Source organism: Protopterus annectens, chromosome 6.part0, assembly GCF_019279795.1.
Source record: "Protopterus annectens isolate FY-2018-M chromosome 6.part0, PAN1.0, whole genome shotgun sequence".
NCBI lineage: Eukaryota > Metazoa > Chordata > Ceratodontiformes > Protopteridae > Protopterus > Protopterus annectens.
Window position 1 is genome coordinate 1,089,968,030 of NC_056737.1, and position 20,653 is coordinate 1,089,988,682.

General features: G+C 40.8%; 1 protein-coding gene across 1 annotated transcript in view; it reads right to left on the reverse strand.

The window, feature by feature from the left end:
• The window catches only part of RPS6KA5 (ribosomal protein S6 kinase A5), a 1,659,077-nt gene extending 1,646,468 nt beyond the window's left edge, over positions 1 to 12,609 (reverse strand). The window contains 2 exon segments of the mRNA XM_044073623.1: positions 12,253 to 12,356; positions 12,580 to 12,609. Of these exon segments, the coding sequence (XP_043929558.1) occupies positions 12,253 to 12,356; positions 12,580 to 12,609 (134 nt within the window).
• Positions 12,610 to 20,653: the final 8,044 nt, after the last annotated feature.

A 20,653-nucleotide genomic window follows, 5' to 3' on the forward strand; every position in this document is an offset into this window, starting at 1 on the left:
ATCAATTTCTCTATCAAATCAAATAATGGCACCATTATAACCCCAGACTCTACTACCAAACTATTAGGAGTCTTAATTGACAACCTTACATTTGACAATCAAATAAATAACACAATAAAAACCATAAATAGAAAATTGGGCTCCCTATATAGAATAAAAGCCTTCTTAACACCAACAGCCAGAACTACAATTGCCCACTCCCATCTAATCCTCACTCTTCTTTACGCTTCACCCATATATACCAAACTAAAGAAAAATAATCTCACTACACTAACTCCTATAATAATATTGCCAGGTTTGCCACTGGGAACCCATTCGGAACTCACCACTGTCTGAACCTAAAGCAGCTAGACTGGCTTGAACTAAAAAACATCCTGATGCTTTCCCAACTTACCAATGTTCATAGGATATTCTACCAACCTAACAACACACCGATACTTTGTAACCTTATTACCACCTATGCAAACCTCAATTCCTTACGCTCTTCCACTAAACTACTAGCTAGCATTAGCAAGTCTGATAACTTGGCAGGTGACTCCTTGTTTTCTAATACTGCTGGAAAATACTGAAACATGTTGCCATCAGATCTAACCGTACTTCCCTCCTTCCCACTCTTTAAGAAAAGGCTGAAGCAACATCTTAGAACTCACTGGTTATGCCCTTGCTGTTACCCTGACTAATTGTCTGCATTCTCTTTTGCCATTTTTCTCTATCCTGCCTCCCCTTACCTTATCACTACTTACCCCTGGGTAGTGGTAACGGTCTGAAATTACTGTTGCAAATAAGAGAGGAATTAAACTGTGAACATATTGTAAACAACCTTGCATATCTTAATTGAAAGAGTATCTTGTTTCCTTTCAAAGTTTTTGTTTCATAATTTGCATACTTCTCTTTAGCTAAGGCTCTCTAATTATTTTTAACTAATTTTATGTAAATAATTTCTTTTGAATATGGTATTTGCTTAAATAGTATGACTTTGTAACTACTGTTCTCTCATTTTATTTTGTCTTGCATTTTTTTCTCTTATAATTGTGCATTATTAACTTTTAATTGTCACTGTGGAGCTTTTCTCCCTGAGCCTCTGCTGAAAATGGAAATCTATTCAGTTGGACTAGCCCGGTTAACAAATGTAAAATAAAATAAATAAATAAAGTTTATAAACAGCTGGACAAGTATGGCCTTCTAACAGATCCTCAGAATGGATTTCATAGGCGGGCACAGTACCCGAACAACAGTGTACACAGTCACATACAAATTTCAGCAATGGAAACAGAGTGGCTCACTGGAGCAATCTTCACTGATATCTGCAGAGCCTTTAAACATGTTGACCTTTCCCTCCTATTGACAAGATTAAGTGGACTAGACTTCAGTGATAAGTCTGCAACATGGTTCAGGAACTTTCACTCCAGCAAAACATTCCCAGTTCACTCAGTCTGCAAACAGATTGTATGACCCTTCTCTACAGAAGTACCTCGGGGCTCAATTCTAATGCTCATTTTTTCTTTCTCTGTTCATATATAACATCACTAACTGCCTTTCATAAGAAAAGTTAACTCGTTATGCAAATGGCAGGATCCTTCACAGAAGTGGTACCTCCTTGCAGTATTTTAATCTGTGCTTCAAATTGACTTTTCATCCACCTGGCTTACTCAATATTAATGGTACCCTAACATAGCTGGAACAATCTTGCTGAAGTTCTTCACCTGCAGCGTGGCTAAATAGTGGATAAGTTACTGTTAGGATACATTATGCTGATCTTCAAGGGAGTAGCAGGAGGATTTGATATGGAGTTTGCTTTTTATGAGCTACTACTTGCAATTTCACAAAAAAAAACATTTTCTAGGGTCTTGGGCAGCCAGGGGACTGTAAATATTTTAATTTGCTACTCTATTACCCTGCTGTATCATATATCAAGAGAAATTACTTCTAATTTGTAAATGAGTATCTGATTTAGACCACTAGCTGTGAAATATCTACCACTGTACTTCAAAATCTAAATGTAATACTATTTCGGACTGATTTTTCTGTGTTATTACTCTCAATTTCCCTGAATATGATTGAATGCAAAATTGTTTTGGTTTATATGTAAACTTTTGTGAAAACATTTTACACATCAATATGAAATGCTGCCATCTTTGTTTTGCTTTATGTACAACTTCAAGTTGTCAATATATCTCTCAAACACTGTGAAAATTAACAACCTGAACAGATGTCATAAGTGTGAACCTGATTGCTGTCACAGTATATCTCTAACACTGCTACTCTGTGCCTAGCACCAGGTCATGGCTGAAAAGGATCCTTCTATCAGAAAAACAAAGATTGAATAAATGACTGAATATATAAATATAATGCCAAGGCTGACTTGGGTGTCTTTGCCTGTTAATGAGGAACAATTTTAAAGGATAGCTATAGCCACTATGGGCCTCTTAATATCTTAAAACACCAATGGTAAGAGGTGTATTTTAGTGGTCGTAGAGTATGCATCTAGATATTCTGAAGCAATATTTCTGTCCTGTACTTATGCAGAAAAGGTTGCAAATTCTGTGTTAGAAATGCTCAGCACAATAGATTTTCACAGGGAAATACCAGCAGAAAGAGGTGCTCATTTCATGTCAAACCTACTGATCTCCCTTTTGGAAGGGCTGCAGAGTAAAGCAGCTGAAGACTACCCATAACCAACCATAAACAAATGTTTCTGGTGGAGAGGTTTAACCATACTAACAACACTTACAGACCAGTTTAAGTGGGAGACAGACAAGTACCTGCCCCATCTCCTCTTTGCATATAGAGAGTGGCTAGTTACTTTATGGCTGCAGAATGAGGGAGTTCCTAGATTTAATTTACATGTGGAAGGGTGGATGTGATTCTCACATGAAGTCTGTTTTGGAATATGACCTAAATTTTGTGACTAGGCTTGAAAAGCAAACGTGATTAACAGAGATCAACATCAATAAAAGTTCTGGTATGGCTGGATAGCTAGAGTCCAAAATATGCAGTTGGACAAAAGATGATGGTGCTTATCACTGCCTGACAGAATAAGCTGCAGGCAGCATGGGGGTACCCTAGCTCTTTATTGATCATGTTCATAGGTTCATACTAGGCTATCTGCCCTAGGGCATTTATAAGCCTAGCCAGAGTGTGTTTGGCTTTCGTCACCCATTTTAAATTAATTTTGCTATGCCCTTTTTCGAGGTTAGTATACTGTGCCTCTGTCTAACAGTGACACAAAAGTGATACCCGGGGTAAACCTACGATCTCCTATCCACTCATCAAGATTCCTCTTGAAGAGAGTCAATGAGGGACTCTGCCTAACCTGGACTGGGATTTTATTCCAGAGTGAAGGGAGCCTCTGGGTTATGAATCTGTCCCTCCAGCATGTCCTATTTATTTCAGTGCTGAGGTTCAAGTCTCTCGAGCGCGTAGCTCGATGGGATTTGGATTTTCTGAGGTGCAGCATGTCCATTAATTCCGGGTTGGATATGGCTTTATACGTCAGGCACAGATCGCCTCTGAGCAGGCGGTATGCCACTGAGTAGAGCTGGAGTTTCTTTAACCGGGCAGCATATGGCATCTGTTTGAGCCCTTTGATCCCCTTGGTGAGGTACTTTTGAGGTCTTTCCAGTTGCTTGCAGGTGTCTGGTAAGTTACATCCCAAAAGGGGCATTGTACTCAATTATGGGCCTGATGAGGGATGAGTAAAGAGGCATGATGACCTCCCCTGATCTAGATGTGAATCCCTTCATAATTAGGTGGGCTATATAAAATGTTTTTCTAACCACTTTGGCCACGTGGTTGTCAAATGAGAGACTGCTATCAACTTGGGTCCCCAGGTCCCTAATTACTTCTTCTGTACTTAATGGATTACCACCTATGTGGTAATTTGTGGGCACTTTGTTTTTGCCAAAGGGGATGACTACACACTTTTTGGCGTTTAGCTTGAGGCCATGGCTCTGGCACCAGTTGTCTGTTTCTATGAGGCCCTTTTGGAGGATGCTTGTGTCGGCTGGAGAGTCGATTATGGCGCCCAGTTTGCAGTCATCTGCGAACTTGGTCAGCCACAGTCCTTCCGTGTTGGCCTGTACCTCCGAGAAATATATACAGAACAAGAGAGGTCCCAGGACGGAGCCTTGTGGGACGCCACTTGTAACTGGTTTGGAGTCTGACATGACTCCAGCAATTCTAACCATATGGGTTCCGTCCTTGAACCAGTTTGCAACCCATCTAGTGACATAGGGGTTTATATTTAAGCTGGTGAGCTTATCTATAATGCCCGAGTGGGGTATTGTATCGAAGGCTTTTGCGAGGTCCAGGTAGGCTGTGTGGACCACCTTCCCCTCGTCAAGGGCCTTGGTGACTGTTTCAAAGAAATCAACCAGGTTTAAGAGGCAGGATCTGCCCTTAACAAAGCCGAACTGGGTAGGATCCAGTGTCTGTAGGTCCCCAATATCTTTATTTATGAGGTCCATGATGATCCCTTCCATAGCTTTGCTGACCAAGCTAGTCAGGCTTATGGGGCAATAGTTTCCAGGATCCGTTGAGGCACCACCTTTGTGGAGAGGGACCACTGTTGCTGTACGCCACTCTTTGGGTACATATCCTGTAGTAAGGCTGAAACTGAACAGTAGTTTTATGTTTGGGTTTAGCTCTTCTTGGAGTTCATGTAGGACGCAGCCCAGGACACCATCTGGTCCCATTGATGCTGTGTTTTTTGCTTTGGAGAGGGCAGCTCTTACCTGAGCATCTGAGATGTCAGGGGGGCAGCACTCTGCTGGGATAGATATTTGCCCTTTCAGTGGGGGGGGGGGGAGTTTGCGCTGAACCTGTCAGCTAGGATGTTGGCAATGTCTGTGGGTTCAGTGTATTTTTTGTAATTTTGGACCAATTCTGAGCATATCTGGGAATTCCCACCCAGGTTCCTAACATAACTAAAGAAAGCCTTGTGATTATCCTTAGTGGCCTGTGCAATTTTTCTCTCAAAGCTGGCCTTAGACGATTTTATGAGTGCCCGTGGTTTTTTGCTAATACTGATCAGAGATGCCTTCCCTTTTTGGGATTTTGCTCTATCATGTAGTAGCTTCCTCCTTCTATTGTATAGTTTGTTTATGGCTGGGCTCCACCAGACAGGACGTCTGCCTTTGGAGGATTGGGTCTTGGTTTTATTTGGGATTGCATGATCCATGCATTCCTGAAGGTGTTCATAGAATGCGTTTATAAAGGATTCTGCGGTCTGGACCATATTTTCCACAGGCCCGGGGGCTTTGAAGGATTCCACCTCAGTTTTGAGGAGTGTGAAATTTGCTTTAGAGAAGTTTTTCACTGTAGTTTTCAGGGCAGGGGGTGGAGTCGGGATGTGAATATCCAGTGAGATTAGTTTATAGTCTGATCTTACCAGTGAGGGATACACTTCTGGTCTGGAGCATAGAGTCACCATGTTGGTGATGATCAGGTCCAGTATGTTTTCCCCTCTTGTGGGAGTGGTAACAAGTTGTTCCATAGCATTTGAGTTTATAAATTCTAGGAACCTTTGGGCTAGGGTGTTGGAGCTAGAGTAATGCTCCCAGTCTATGTTTGGGTAGTTGAAGTCGCCCAATATAATGGTGTTTGGAGAGACCTTCATATTTTCCAGTGTTCTCAGGAAGGCCGAGTGAGGTTCCTGGGTTTGGGAGGGTGGTCTGTAGCAGGCTATAAACTGGAAGGCAGTTTTACCCACTGTTAGTTGCACATGGATAGTCTCTGATGCTTCGTGCTGTGCCACCAACCTGGAAGTGTGGGTATCTTTGACGAATATTGATACTCCCCCTCCTTTTGTGGTTCGGTCCAAGTTTTGGGGCCGAAAAGCATGGTATGAGGTATAACCTTGTAGTGCTGGGGTGCTCTCGGGATCCTTGAACCAGGTTTCTGTTACTGCACAGATATCGATGTTCTCCATGCTAAGGAGAGTTTCGAGTGCGTGCATCTTAAGGTTTAGACTTCTGGCGTTGAGTAGCATTACTCTTAGTTTCTTATTCCTTGTGATTCCTATGGAGGTGGGTTTGTCTTTTGAGCCTTGCCTAAAAAAGGCACTATGGGGGTAGCAAGAGCCTTTGCCAATATCCGAAAGCCCAGGGGTGACAGGTGCAAGCCGTCCCTAGCGAAGCATCGTGGCTTGTCGAGCATGTCATCCCAGGCTGACAGGCATTGGATCCCCTTTGAATGACACCAATACTTAAGCCAATTGTTGAAATTGATCATCTTGTCTTCATATTGTGGCATCATTCTTGGTGAGGGTAAGATGCTACTCAAGGTCAGGGTCATATGAACCTATGAACCTATACATGCTGGAGGGACAGATTCATAACCCAGAGGCTCCCTTCACTCTGGAATAAAATCCCAGTCCAGGTTAGGCAGAGTCCCACATTGACTCTCTTCAAGAGGAATCTTGATGAGTGGATGGGAGATCGTAGGTTTACCCCGGCTATCACTTCTGTGTCACTGTTAGACAGAGGCACAGTATACTAACCTCAAAAAAAGGCATAGCAAAATTAATTTAAAATGGGTGGCGAAAGCCAAACACACTCTGGCTAGGCTTATAAATGCCCTAGGGCAGATAGCCTAGTATGAACCTATGAACCTATACATACCGGCCTGGGCTACATGCTCAGAGAGCTCCTCTATGTCTCTTTTTATGTAGTCCAGGGAGGTACGTCTCAGGTCATTCACACCAGCATGGACAATGACTGAGTCATATTTGTACTTGCCTTGGAGTGACCTGAGTGCTTGTGTTATGTGGCGGATCCTAGCGCCCGACAGGCAGCTCAACGTGACCTTCTTGTTCAGCCTGGTGAGCGGGACGCCAGTGTGCCTGACGATAGAGTCACCTATTACAAGTGTATCAGGTGTGTTGTTTAGCCTTAAGGGCTGCGACTGTTCGGCACACTGGCTTTGTGAGCTATGTGTTGCACGTGTTTTGTTTTGGGGTAGCGGTTGCTTGGGTGTCTGCTTTGGAGGTCTCTGCTGCTTAGGCAGATTTTTATTTAGAGCCTCCGAGTATGTTTTTGTGTGTTTGGTTTGCTGTCGTGGTAGGTCTATGTGAGACTGGAATTGTAGTGAGTGTGGTTTCCTTCTCCTCCTGACTGGTTTCGCCAGTACTGAGTTGAGAGAACTTAGCCTCCAGTATGGCTATATGGTTGCATCTCTCACATGTGTTGGAATTTGTTGGGAGGAGGAGAGAGTTGTCTGTGTACATGAGGCAGTTGTAACATTGCCTCAAGATTCCCAGATTCACCAGCTGGACCGGAGAGGAGATTGACAACTGACCTTTGGACATGCTAGAATAGTATTGGGAATTCCTTCATAAATGAAAAAAGGGCCAATGGGGAACAAGGTACTCAAGGGGAGTTTATGAGGGTGTAGTGCTTTTAATTTTTTAGTGCTGACTTATATAATTGCTTTAGTGAGCAAGTGCCAGGTAACTTAAATGCAAAAACGACAAACAGTAACTTTCTTTCAAGTGAAACAAGGAAATAAGTACAGCAAGCAATGCAGATATCACTGGGGATCCACAGAAGCGCTGAAAAGACGCGTTTTAGGTGGAATTAGCGTTTCAGGGAAATAACAAGCAAACAAACAACAAGCATACAAACAAAGCTAGATTCAGCAGGCCTGGATCTAGTCTATGCTACAGCAAACAAGGTGTACCAATTTCAGTAAGAAACAGTTCAAATATGCAGGCACTATAAGCCTTTAACCAGAAATTCCCAGCTCAGAAGGGCAGAGTCCAGACTCTCCTCCCACAAGAGTGCAGACCACAAACCTTTTTAATGTAAAATAACTGGCCTGAAGCCCAAGTGCTTAAACCAGAATTAATACACTTTTAGAATAACAGACACTGAGCCCTCAATCAGCAGTTCCCAACTTAGAAGGATGTAAGCTACCTGTCCTGCCACCACAGTGCAGGCCACAAACCTTCCTAATGTAAAACAACTGGTCTGAAGCCCAAGTGCTTAATCCAATAGACTTAGAATGATAGCTACACTTTAATCAAGTTACTACCAAGCAGTAATAAATACAATTGAATACTTTAAAGAATGCCTGGATTAGTGCTCAAGTTATACAAACAAAGCTAGATTCAGCAGGCCTGGATCTAGTCTATGCTACAGCAAACAAGGTGTACCAATGTCAGTAAGAAGCAGTTCAAATATGCAGGCACTATAAGCCTTTAACCAGAAATTCCCAGCTCAGAAGGGCAGAGTCCAGCCTCTCCTCCCACAAGAGTGCAGACCACGAACCCTTTTAATGTAAAATAACTGGCCTGAAGCCCAAGTGCTTAAACCAGAATTAATACACTTTTAGAATAACAGACACTGAGCCCTCAATCAGCAGTTCCCAACTTAGAAGGATGTAAGCTACCTGTTCTGCCACTACAGTTCAGACCACAAACCTTCTTAATGTAAAACAACTGGTCTGAAGCCCAAGTGCTTAAACTAAAAGGCTTAGAATGAGTTACACCAAGCAGTAATAAATACAATCGAGTACTTTTAAGATGATGCAAAAGCAAAATAAGGTAGGAAGAAACACAAATACAGTAAAATCAGATAAAAAAAATTGAGTGATCAAATGAGATGGGCCCAGGAATTACAGGACAGAAACAAGTGCAAATGCAGGCCTTCAAATCAGAAAGCTGAGAGAGATGGAAGACCGCCCAAACGGCCAATAACTACAAATTCTGGGCCAGAACCACTCCTTATGTGGTAGACAGGTTACCTAGTGCTTACCACTCCCACTGATAAGCTAGAAGGCTTCCCTCCAACACAGAAAGGCTTGGGGGACTCAGAAGCTTACAAATAGTCCTGGATACAGCAAATTGTATCTGGAACACTAATTACAGGAAAGGTAGGAAACAGGCTTACAATTTTTTTTTCAGAAAAGTAGCAAAAACAGTAGTAAAAACAATTCACATGCAGTGCAAGCTGGCACACTTGAGTATGTAGCAATATTAGTCCATACACAGTTTGAAAAAATGTAATTAAATTAAAAAGGACTAAAAGCAAGTGCAGAAAGGGTTTATTAGGTAGAATGCGGTAAAGAGATGGGACTGGGGGAGTGTCCTAGATCAAATCTACAGTGGGGCGGGCACTGAAAAAGCCACCAAATTTAAACTACAACCAAGAACAGGGAGGGGGGTGGGGAAAAGTTTCAACAGAGATGTGAGGAAAAAGTTTCAACAGAGATGTGAGGAAAAAGTTTCAACAGAGATGTGAGGAATCAGAGTGCAAATTATAAAACCAAAAAAATATACACTGATCTCTGTTATAGTTCCAGAAGGACAACTGCTTCTTTCAAGGGAGACCCCAAGGTGGTATTCACACTGACTAGAGGATATTAAGCCAGGGCCTTTGAACTTCCTCTCCTTTTTTTGTTAAATGCTATGTGATCTTTTACATCCATTTGAGCTACCATGAACTAAGACAGAAGGAACCTTGGTTTGCTGTCTCAACAGATGGATTGCACACTTGAGAGTGCCACACTATAGTGTGATTGCTAGAAAATTAATGCAAACTCCTTGGGTGGAAGCAGAACCCACAGACTTTTGATCTTCCAGCACCACAGGTGAGTGTGCTACCTGCCGAGTTACTGAGAGTATTGTGAGAAAGCTAAGTAACATTAACCATGTAGTGGAGTTGATAACAAGAGACACAAATACAATCACTGCCATGATAACATGATGGAACCTTAACATGACATCGAGTCACTGATTCAGCAGGAATCCTCAGCTAGACCTTCTCAGTAAAGTTTGATCTGACACCTCAGTGGTAAGGTAGTGCTTTCAAAGCACCTCTGCCTTACCTAGATTCAGAAAATCCGAGTAAGAGTACAAGAGTCTGGGGACATGTTTACTGCTAAACCAGGGTGCCCCCACCTGTTGGAGCATCATGTGAACATAAAACCCAATGACCAATCAAACAAGCTCCTTACATATAGCCTGAGCAAGACAAGTAAACCATGTGGAAGAAACTGCAGGAGATGTTGAATATGGAAGTAATCCAGAAATCCAACAGTCCTTGGCTCTCACCAGTAGTGCTAGTACTAGAAAAAAAAGGTTGCAGCACCAACTTCAGTGTAGACTGCAGCAAACAAAATGTCACACAGAAATGGATGCTTACCTTACGCCTAGTATAAATGAATCTTTACAACTGGGTCAGGTTAAGTATCAGACTACTACTGACCCAAGAGTTATATGCAAGTGCTGTTAACACTTGCAGCAAGGGAAAACAGAGCTTTGAAAACTGATACTGTATCAGGCATGTGTGAGTGAGCATACTTGCACAGACATATTAGCATGCCTTATATTTTCTCAGACTTACAATTCCTGTTAAAAGCTACAGTACATCTTAACAGAGTTAGACATTTTTGGTTATCTAAGTAACTTTGTTTTGGAGGATGTTATCTGGATTCAATGTTTTGACTCAATAGAAAGTGAAGCAACACAACTCCTACACCAAAAATAAAAAGGAGAATCTGTTTGAAAAGAAAAATGCTAAATGAATATTTACCAGTGTTGTTTCCATTAACTTCAGTTAGTGTATGTATTTTGCTTGGAGTGTGAATTGGACATTATGGACTGGAAGCAATGAAGAAACCTTTAAAAGGACTGAAGATGAGGACAGAGAGAGCCTGCTGTGCACAGTCAGGGAGATCTCATTGATAAATTGCACCTATCTTTTTACCTATTAAATTATCTTCGAAGTCAGTGGTAGACAGACTACAGTTATTATCAACTGGTGATAGTAGCATGTAGTGTGAGTAAGCTCATCCTTCCCTGCCAAAGGTAAGTTTAGGCCATACAAAATCCCCTCCCTGCTGGGATACCAGCAAGGGCATAAGCAACCCTCATGGCTGCAATGTATGAGGACTCCACTGGAAGGTCTTCCTCCTGTACTGTACTCCTTTAATTCTTAATATGGGGGAATGAATGGTATAAGTCCACTTGGGAGGTTTGATGGATGGAAAGTATGAGAGTACAAAGCATCTAAAAATTCACTTCTGAAAATAATGCCTGATTCTTAAGTAATCTCAATACAATGCATGTAGTCTGAAGCAAAACATAAAAAAAAGGAAAAATATATAACTGGTCGTGCAATATTTTGTCAAGGAGACATTTTTTCACTACTTAGAGAATGCAACTGGTATCCATTCAAACACTTACCCACCAGACTGAACACATGACTAGAACAACATCCTCAAATCTACAGCTCCCCTAATCAGAAGTATATACAGACCCTTTACATGATATTAAAAACACGAACTATAGAAGTAAAGCATGGACAATGTGATTAAACATTCCAAAGAGTACAAGCAAACAGAAATCTAAGAAACTGAGTAAAAACTATGACAAAAGCCTCTCAAATAAAACTATTACAACAATTTATGGACCATCCATGAGACTAATCCCAAAGCATTTATGGAACTCATTTCTCAAAAGCAAGAAAAAACTCAATTTATTCAACCCCTAAACAAATATTACTACACAGTAGCTTGTAATTTAACTCACATTTCATATACCTCTCTAACAAAAAAGAAAATGTTTCCACATAGTCTAACGTAAACAGCAACAATCCCTTTAATTCTGATTTCGACTGATAGTATCAAAAACTTAGAAATCAGAACTCCTCTTATCATATATCTAACTGCCAAATATATTCAGATCACAGTTTACACAAAAAGCAAACCTTAATCATACAGTCATTATAGTACTGATGTAGCAAAAGAATGAAATCCGCTTTCAAAGCAAATGAGGTAAAAACTAAACTTCAAGCGATTACTAACTCAGCTGAAAAACTACTTAACAAAATGGTTTTGCTCATGTTCTAGATTGTACTGAAAGCCACTGAACGGCCCAACTTTAAATTACCCCAGTGCCAACATCTCATCTCTTACAGCAACACATCTCACCAAGGCCTAAGATACCAAAGTATCAGGGATATGCTACGTATAATTCAAATGTTTCTCCCTCCTTCCTTCATGCCCTTCCATGAAAATGGTTGCTTTTTTTCAACAGTCTGTGTGCCCTTTACTGTCCGTGAAATAAGGAAACACTTGTTTTAAGTGTCTTCTACTGACAAATTAACTGGTACAATTCTGTGCATCTATGTTGTTAACATATCTTTACATAACTGCTGAAAACTTAATGGTCTTTTAGCAACTTGTAAAACTACAAGCCTAAACTTTACTTGTAAACTGCACTATTAATGAAAAGGAAAATAAAGCACTCACTTGGAGATCTCAGTCTGAGAATTTTTCTCTCCCTCTACAGTAAAAGGTGATGCCCCTGTTAAAAGTTCATACACTAAAACACCAAGGCTCCACCAATCAACTGCCTGCAATATAAAAGAAATATTACATCAGAACATAATTCCAACAATAAAACAAGACTGAGCTTATCTATCTGGTCAAATTCTGTACACAAACATCCAGAAACAGATTTAGGTGAAAAAGAAAACATTTTATGAAAGCACTATTAGTTGCCATCAACAGAAGCCTGTCAAAGATGCTGAAACTGCAACTCAAAAGTTATAGAGGCAATCCATTCGGAGATCATACAAAGCTGGTGATGTACGCCTTTCTACACATCACTACTTACAGCAGTGATGATGAACCTTTTGGGTTCGGCATGTCAAAAATTTGGAAAATGCCTAACATGATGCCGCTTGCGTGTCACCCCCCCCCCAAAATAAAATGAATCAATTAATTAAATAAAACAGCATGGCTCTCAGTACATCAGGGATAAATCTCAACAGAATCAGGGACAAATCTAGAAATAAGAGACATGGACAGTTTTAAACTACTAGTACTATTAATACGAGACACTGACAGCAAAAATGAGTGTAAATTAATACACATTTTCTGAAGTAAAATTAGTCTATAACTCTAATTATTGTCATCATTAGGTTTAAAAAGTTGCCAGTTTTAGGAAGGATTAAGAGGGACAGTTGATAGGAATGTAAAAAAAACAAAATCCTAGATATGCAGACTACTTTGCCTTTGCAAAAGTGTAACCACAAAGAGAAAACAATGTCAGCACTGCCCTTTGCAGACTCTATCGAGAAAGTACACTGAAATAGTCTGAGGTTAATAACTTCCTTACCTCTGCAGCAGTGTTGCTGAACTGGCTGCTGGCACAAAATAATTCAATGCACTTCACACAAGAAACAAATGCAAAAAGCAGTTTCTTTGGTAACCCGGGTGTTGGTGAACGCTGGTGTGTTACTCAAAATGTCATGGTGTCACGTTTGACAAGTGTGTCATAGGTTCAGCATCACTGACTTAGAGAAAACTGAGTATGCTTCTACCACAGGTTAAACAAAAACATAAAAGAACATTGCAAATGACAGAAACAACTGCCAAGCTCATAAGGCAGATAAACTGCAGCTGTGTGACTACAGTTACTGCAAAAGTAGACTTTTAAAAAGCATGATCAGTACTTCAGAACTGCAAAAACAATTAAAATTAGCTGGAGGTAGACATCAGTTCAGAATAATGTCAAGTCACCAAACAGTTTTAAAACATAAGCCATTCAGTCGAAAAAAAAAAACTACCAAAAACAATATCATCAATCACCTAACAAATCTTTTGCAGGGTGGCAAGCCTCTCCCCCCAACTTATATAAACTAACTCTGTGGTCACACAACAGTGGGGAAAAGTACAGTCTCAAAGATCACCAAAAGTAGTTTTCAGAAATATTTTTTCAACTGAATGGCTTTCAATTTAAAGCTGTTCAATAAGCTGACATTTGCCACATCAGCTCCCTTCCCAATATCAAGCAAGGTACCAAAAAAGATTCACTCATTCTCACCAGACCATGGCTGTGATTTTGTCATCTCTATTAGCAAAAACCAACTATAAAATAAGTTGCACCATGCATCTCTTTTTTTCTTGTGCCCAGAATGTGACACACAATGTTGGCATAATGAAAAATGCTCTGCAGAAGGCTAAAAAATGAAAAGGCTACATTATTCTAAGAAAGAGAACACACCAAAATTAGAATCCTTATGCAAATTATATCAACTTAAGTGAAAAATACTTCTAAGTAGCCTGTTAAGGAAGACAATGCCAACCCATTGTGGGTGAAGGTTATGCAACCCAATAAAACCATACAAAAGCCCATAAAGTCTGAAACTGTACAGAGCTAACTAAATATACTGACACATTGAGCCAGATGGAATTCTAATACATAGGCCTTTGAACTAACTAATCCAAAACATTCACTCTCAACTAGAAAAGCAGCTAACACTTACAGGGCTGATCAAAACTTAGTATAGACTAGTCATTTTTAAAGGATCCAAATCCATCATATGAAAATAAGTACTTACTTCCATTCCTGAGTACACTTTATTCATTATTATCAACACCTCCCCCATTAATCTTACAAAAGAACTCCAAATCTAAGAGATCATCTCTTCACAATTCAAAAAATTATGACTCTTCTATCTGCCACAAATTTGCAAAAAGATACCCTAGTTTATTGGCTCCTTCAAAAAAATTAATGCATTTGCTTAGCTCAGATTTTAAAATTAAAAACATGCAGGTCTCAGCTATAATCAAAACATTACTATTCATTCTGCAACACTCCCTATAAAGCCTCCCTTCTAAAAGTTTGTGTCACACTCCCAGCCTTTGGCTGTTGAGGGCTACCTTCAACAGTTAGTTGGCCATGCCCTTTATCATCTGTGCACTAGCTTATACCTGCTCATTCTATCTATGCTGCCAACAGAGATAATGTCACAGAGCACCAGCAAGACCATCCAAGGGCCCACCCCCAAACATTAATCAAATTCATTTCAGTGCTGTAGTCAAGGCTTTAGCCCACTATACCACCACAGACTCTAGACCAAGAAGGTTGTTTTTAAAAGGAAAGGCTGTGATGATGAAGTCAAACAAGGACAATCTTAATAAACACTGGAGGTGGGTACTGACATCATAAACAGGCTAGCCCAGAACTTGTGCCATTAGACAAAACACTCAGTGGCATAAAATTGTCCACTACTCCTTAGGTGTTGAGAGATGAAAAAACACTGATCTGAAACCAGCTGCTTTTGGGGAAAGAACACCTCCCAGGAGACTGCATCACCCTTGGTAGTGAGGGTGACAGCACTTCCCCACGTTTCTGATTCCCTCAGCAGGGAAATGGTAAGTGCAGGACTGGTAAATGGATAGAAACCCCCTTCTAAGCATATCAGGAAAAGACTGGGAAGGCACCCATCACAGGTTTCCAGATCAATTCAGACAACCAGAGGTGTCACAAAGATATTAGAAATATTTTGGAAATTTTATGTCAGCTTGTATAAAAGCAGGGGAATGGTGAAACCAAGACAAGGCACAAATGAAAATATTTATGAAAGAATTAATTACTCCAAGGTTAGAGGAAGATGAGGCTCAACAATCAATAACTAACATAACAATAACTAAGGTAGGAAGAGATGAGATAAAAACTGATGTATAATCAACAGAGAAGACTCCAGGAACATATGGCATTCTCATGGAAGTTTGGAAGTTAGGAGGGAAGAAAGTGATAAAGATCTGGAAGGTTTTGTTCAAATTTTTTTTTAAATGGTGGTGAGAAGAGCTGTGTACCAGTGTCTTGGAAGAAAGCTGTGGTGACTACATTACCCAAAGAGAGTAAAGACCCCTCCAGACCCAGGTTCTTACAGACCCATTTCAATTTTTTAAAACAGGATTAGAAACTGCTATTCTCCTAGCTAATGTTGACAAAGTGTTGTAAAGATTGACAGACATGGAGCAATGTGGTTTTGTGGAAGGGAGGCAGACATTTGACAATGACAATTTTCATAGAAGCAGAGTGTAAAAAAAAATACTATTGTCGGTGGGTCTTACTGTACAAAAAGTATTCGACAAGAGTCAGCTAGAATTTTATGAGTAACGCAATGACTGCTTTCACATTCACTGATAGAATAACAGGGTTAAAAAGAAGAATATAGGAAGGATCAGAGGCAAGAATTAAGGTGGGAAGGTTCCTCTCAGACAAGTTGTTTGAACAGAAGAACCAGGCAAGGATATCTTATTTCCCCTTTATTTGCTTTATATTTAGAGCTATAAGCAAAGAAAATAAGGGATTCTCGAATCCAAAGGTATAAATGGAATGGTAATCAAGCAGTTAGATTCACTTGAGATGATGTTATTTAGTACTTGACAAATCCAGAAAAGGTCATTTTGGTGTTGTCATTGACTCAAATAACTCAAGGAGAAGGTTATAAATCAACAAGGCAACACTGTAATGGATGATGATGAAAACTGTTGGGGGGGGGGGGGTTGTATGATATGACTTGCGAGTCCTCAAGTAGCTTGTATGGTCCAACTCAGCAAAATGAGTGCTCCAGCCTCGAGCCCCTTTAACTTTCTCCTTCCCAAAATGCACCCAAATGTGAAGCTTTCTCAGCCCAAGTTTGCTGGCTAAGAGTGCAGATAACTGTATTATAGACCTCGAAGGAAAACAGGTTCTTCAGAATTAGATATAGGAAGGGGGATGGAGTACATGGATGAAGTATTGGATGAACACAGATGAAAAGACCCAGTGTTATGGTAAGTATATAATTACAGTATCCTAGTCATTCTGTCAGTCTGATCCAAATTGTGAGTCAGAATCCCCAGCTACTCACCTCTTAGGTGACATCATAACGTAAACATTTGAGGACAGAAGCCACAAAGGATGCTCTAGACCTAGAAATTAAGTCCAGCTTATAAGGTTAAGCAGAGGTATGTAAGGGAGCTCAAGTAGCAGTTGTGCATATGTCATTCATGGAAGAGTTCCTGAAGAAGGCAGCAGATGTGGGCACCAACCTTTCAGAACGAGCTTTCTGCCTAAGTGGTAAAGGGCATTTGTATAACCTTTGTCTCTGCTTCCAGCAATCTGAAACCCATCTGGACAAAGTACCCTTGGGAACTTTAAAATCCAACCAATTAGAATCAAAGGAAACAGTTAAAGGTCCTTTCTAATAGCCTTGTTTTTATGAAAAGAGAAGCACAATTGTCTTGGTACATCTAAAGTTGAAGTAATTATTCACTCTTGTTCGAATAATTACGAGGGGAAACTGGAGGACATGTATGTTGGATTTAGATATCATCTTGTTAAGAAAAGAAGACCAGGTGAGTAAAGAGACTGTGCTTGTGAAAAAAAAAGATAAGGTGGAGAACAGAATAGTGCATGTAACACAGAATTTCACTTGGTTGAGGGTACTGCCACAAGTAATAAGGCTCAACTGTGTTTTTTTACAGGCTTCCAAAAAAGTGAGGTCTCATAGAGGGACTGGTATCCTGACTGGTGGGTAAAGTGGGAATGTACCCTAAAACAAATTTACAAGATCTCTAACAGACTAAAGAATGGCAGCCAAAGCTTTGGTGGAAATAAAAAAATTGCAGCTAGTTGTACCCTAATTGCTGAACAGTTGGCACCTGAGGAAAGCAACTACACAAGGAACAGAATTACTTTGAAAGGATGTGTTCCCCAAGTAGCTACTCAAGCAGCAAAATGTGTTCACCTGCAATTATAAACCCAAAGAGAAATACCATCTGGGAAGAGAAGAGAGTATGAACTATGTTTTCAGAAAATGAATGGTCTCTGGTCATTATCAGAACTGAAGAAACTATGAAGTTAGTTTGAGATTGTGAAGATTTGGGTCAGGCAACCTGGAGGAGTGAGAACAAATCCTTTTTGGGATCCAAATTGCCAGGCGGGCTTCCCTGATGACAGGCCAGAAAAAAAGGGAACCAGATTTGTCTGAGCAGCTAAGGATCAATGAGAATCACTATGCCTTTTTATTTAATTGTTTTCTAGATGAACGTGGACATCAGAGAAGAGGGAAGAAGGACATGAGAAGCCCACCTGGGCACTGTCTGACAGAGTCTCTTGGGGACTCGATCAATGGAAGGAATTAGGGCAAAGTAATTATTGCACTTGGGTATGCAATGGAGAGAGGAAAAGTTATTGCAGCAAATACAGCCCAGTGGAGAAACATTTATTGGGCCACTTCTGGACTGACAAAACCATTCAAGAGGCAAGAAAATAGATCTGCTGAGCCTGCTGGTGAGGCAGTTGGACTTCTCAGGAATGTGGGCTGCTGGAAAGAAACAATGCACAGTGATCACCCACTGCCATACTCTCATAGCTTCCTGGCATAGGGGGAAGGATCTGGTTCATGCCTATTTGTCGATGTACCATGTGATGCCCACCACTGCTGCTAAGATGCAATGGGCACCAATATGTGTTGTCCCCATGCTGGGCCAGTAATTAAGGAGCCTGAATCCTCACCACTGACACTGGAGAGGGACATGCACTTGGAATACAAATGGATGCACTCAGTATTTCCAGATGCAGACCTCTCTGGATCAAGTACAGTTTCCCTTAAGAGCACACAAGGAATACACACAGCCTAGGGTCTGAGTGTCTCTGTCTCCCTCCATATTCCCAGTAAGACTCCTCACTGGTGCAGCTGTAGGGTTAGGTCCTCAGCCGTGTCTCCAAGCCAAGTCCACCAGGACTCTCTCTGTAAACCCATTCTTCATGTCCCTGCCCCATGTAGCTGACACACACACACTAAGATTTAATTTTCAAATACACACACCTGAGAAAGGCTGGTACAGATTTCCCACTCTACCAACTTTGCCCATATGATAAGGTAGTTATCACTGCCACCAGTCGGTTACTATAAGGCTCTTAAAAGGGTATGCAATTATACTGTGTAATATTAATATCAATACAAATGGTAGTAGTTCACCAAGACGGCTAGGCCTTCTAGAGTGGCCCACACTGTCATCAAATAAATACAAGTACTCTCAAAGGTTAGATACTCTCTACAAGAACCAGCCATGACAAAAGTTTTAAATATATTTAATAATAAAAGTACATGAAAATACTAAATATACATTCACAGTGAACCACACAGTTCAAATCACAGAAAATATTGAAACCAACACTGATGGACAGACTTAGACAAAAAACAGTATCTAAACTAAGCTTCACTAAATTGCTGACTGAATCTAAGAGAATTTATTGTTCCCTAATAACTTATTTACGCAAGACAAGATTAAATATGCAAGCAGTCTTTCTAGTCAGGTTCCAAAAACAGAAAACTTTATATTCTGAGATTACTCACTGTAAAATATAATATCCAAGATGACTTGCAGAATGACCTAATCTGGTCACCTGACTCTAGGTTCCCACAATATCTCCTTTTGAAGTTTGAGACAGGAATTTAACAGACTGCTACAGTACACATTTAGAGCTTTTATGGCAATGCCAAGGATCCATAAACATTTACAGCACTTCCCCCCTTCTTTACAAAAGCTAACAGATAATGGCTGCTCCCAGGCCTACTGTCTCTGGTCCTGCTCCGCACTGTGGGGTGTCAATCAATGTTTTACCAGCTTGTTTACATTTCCCTTATTTTTTTTCTTAAAATAAGCCAGCTAGTTAACCACTGCTGTGCAAGTGTCCTCTATTAAAACATATACATTTAGTTTAGATACCATAATACATGTGCACTTCTCTTCATTTCAGCAGAGTACACTGTTCATACATTTTAAAACAACTAAAACAAACAAAGCTTACAAATACATTTTCAGCACAACCATCTGTACAGATCAGCCTGATATACAAATGACGTATAATTACTTATAAAATTTCAGCTAGGTGTGTTGGCACTAGTCATACATCCACCGTCCTACTTCTCCCTGGTATGGCTGGCAGTACCTCCTATCTTCACATCCCCCCCCCAATCTTTGAAGACTCAATCTAATTTTTCAAGTGAACCTCGAGAAACATGGCTTGAAAGAAATAAGCCTATCTGGGAATATGTTATCCCATTCTTGAAAGCCCATCTGCATTGGTATTGCTGACCCCCCCCCCCCCTTTGGTGGTGTACTGTCTTGTCATATGCCTGCAATCCTAAGCTCCACCTTAATAACTTGGCATTTTACTGGCTGGCTCTATGTAGCCATGTTAAGGGACTGTGGTCTGTAACTACAGTGAATTTCCTTACATATAGATATAAGGCTGAAGTTTCTGCAGTGCCCATACTATGGCTAGACGTTGGAGTCTACAGCTGAGATATATCACTGGGTGCTCTTCTCCCTCTGAGGAAACCTGGCTAAGTACAGCCTCCACCCCATTGTTTGGAGCATCCACCTGCACAGCACATTTGTTGCTGTAATCTGGACTGGCTAACACAGGGTGTCCTCCCAAAGCTCCTCTAAGCTTATGGAATGTCTGCTCACAAGCTGGGATCCACACACTACCTTATCTGACCTGTTTTTCCTCGTCAGGTCTCTGAGGGGAGCAGCTATGGTACTATAACTGGGGACAAACTTTCTATAGTATCCTGCTGTCCCTAAGAATGCCCTCACCTGTTTTTTAGTAACAGGGGCAGGATGAGCCTGAATGGCCACCACATTGGCAGGTTCTGGCCTGATCTTACCACTCCCCACTCTATGTCCAATGTAGTAGACCTCTGCCATATCCACCGGACACTTACTGGGCTTAATGGTCAACCCTGCCCTCTGCAGTCTGGCCAGCACCTCCCTGACATGCTGAAGGTGCTTTTGCCAGGAATGTCTGTAGATGGCAATATCATCCAGGTAAGCAACGGCATAATCTCCTGCTAGG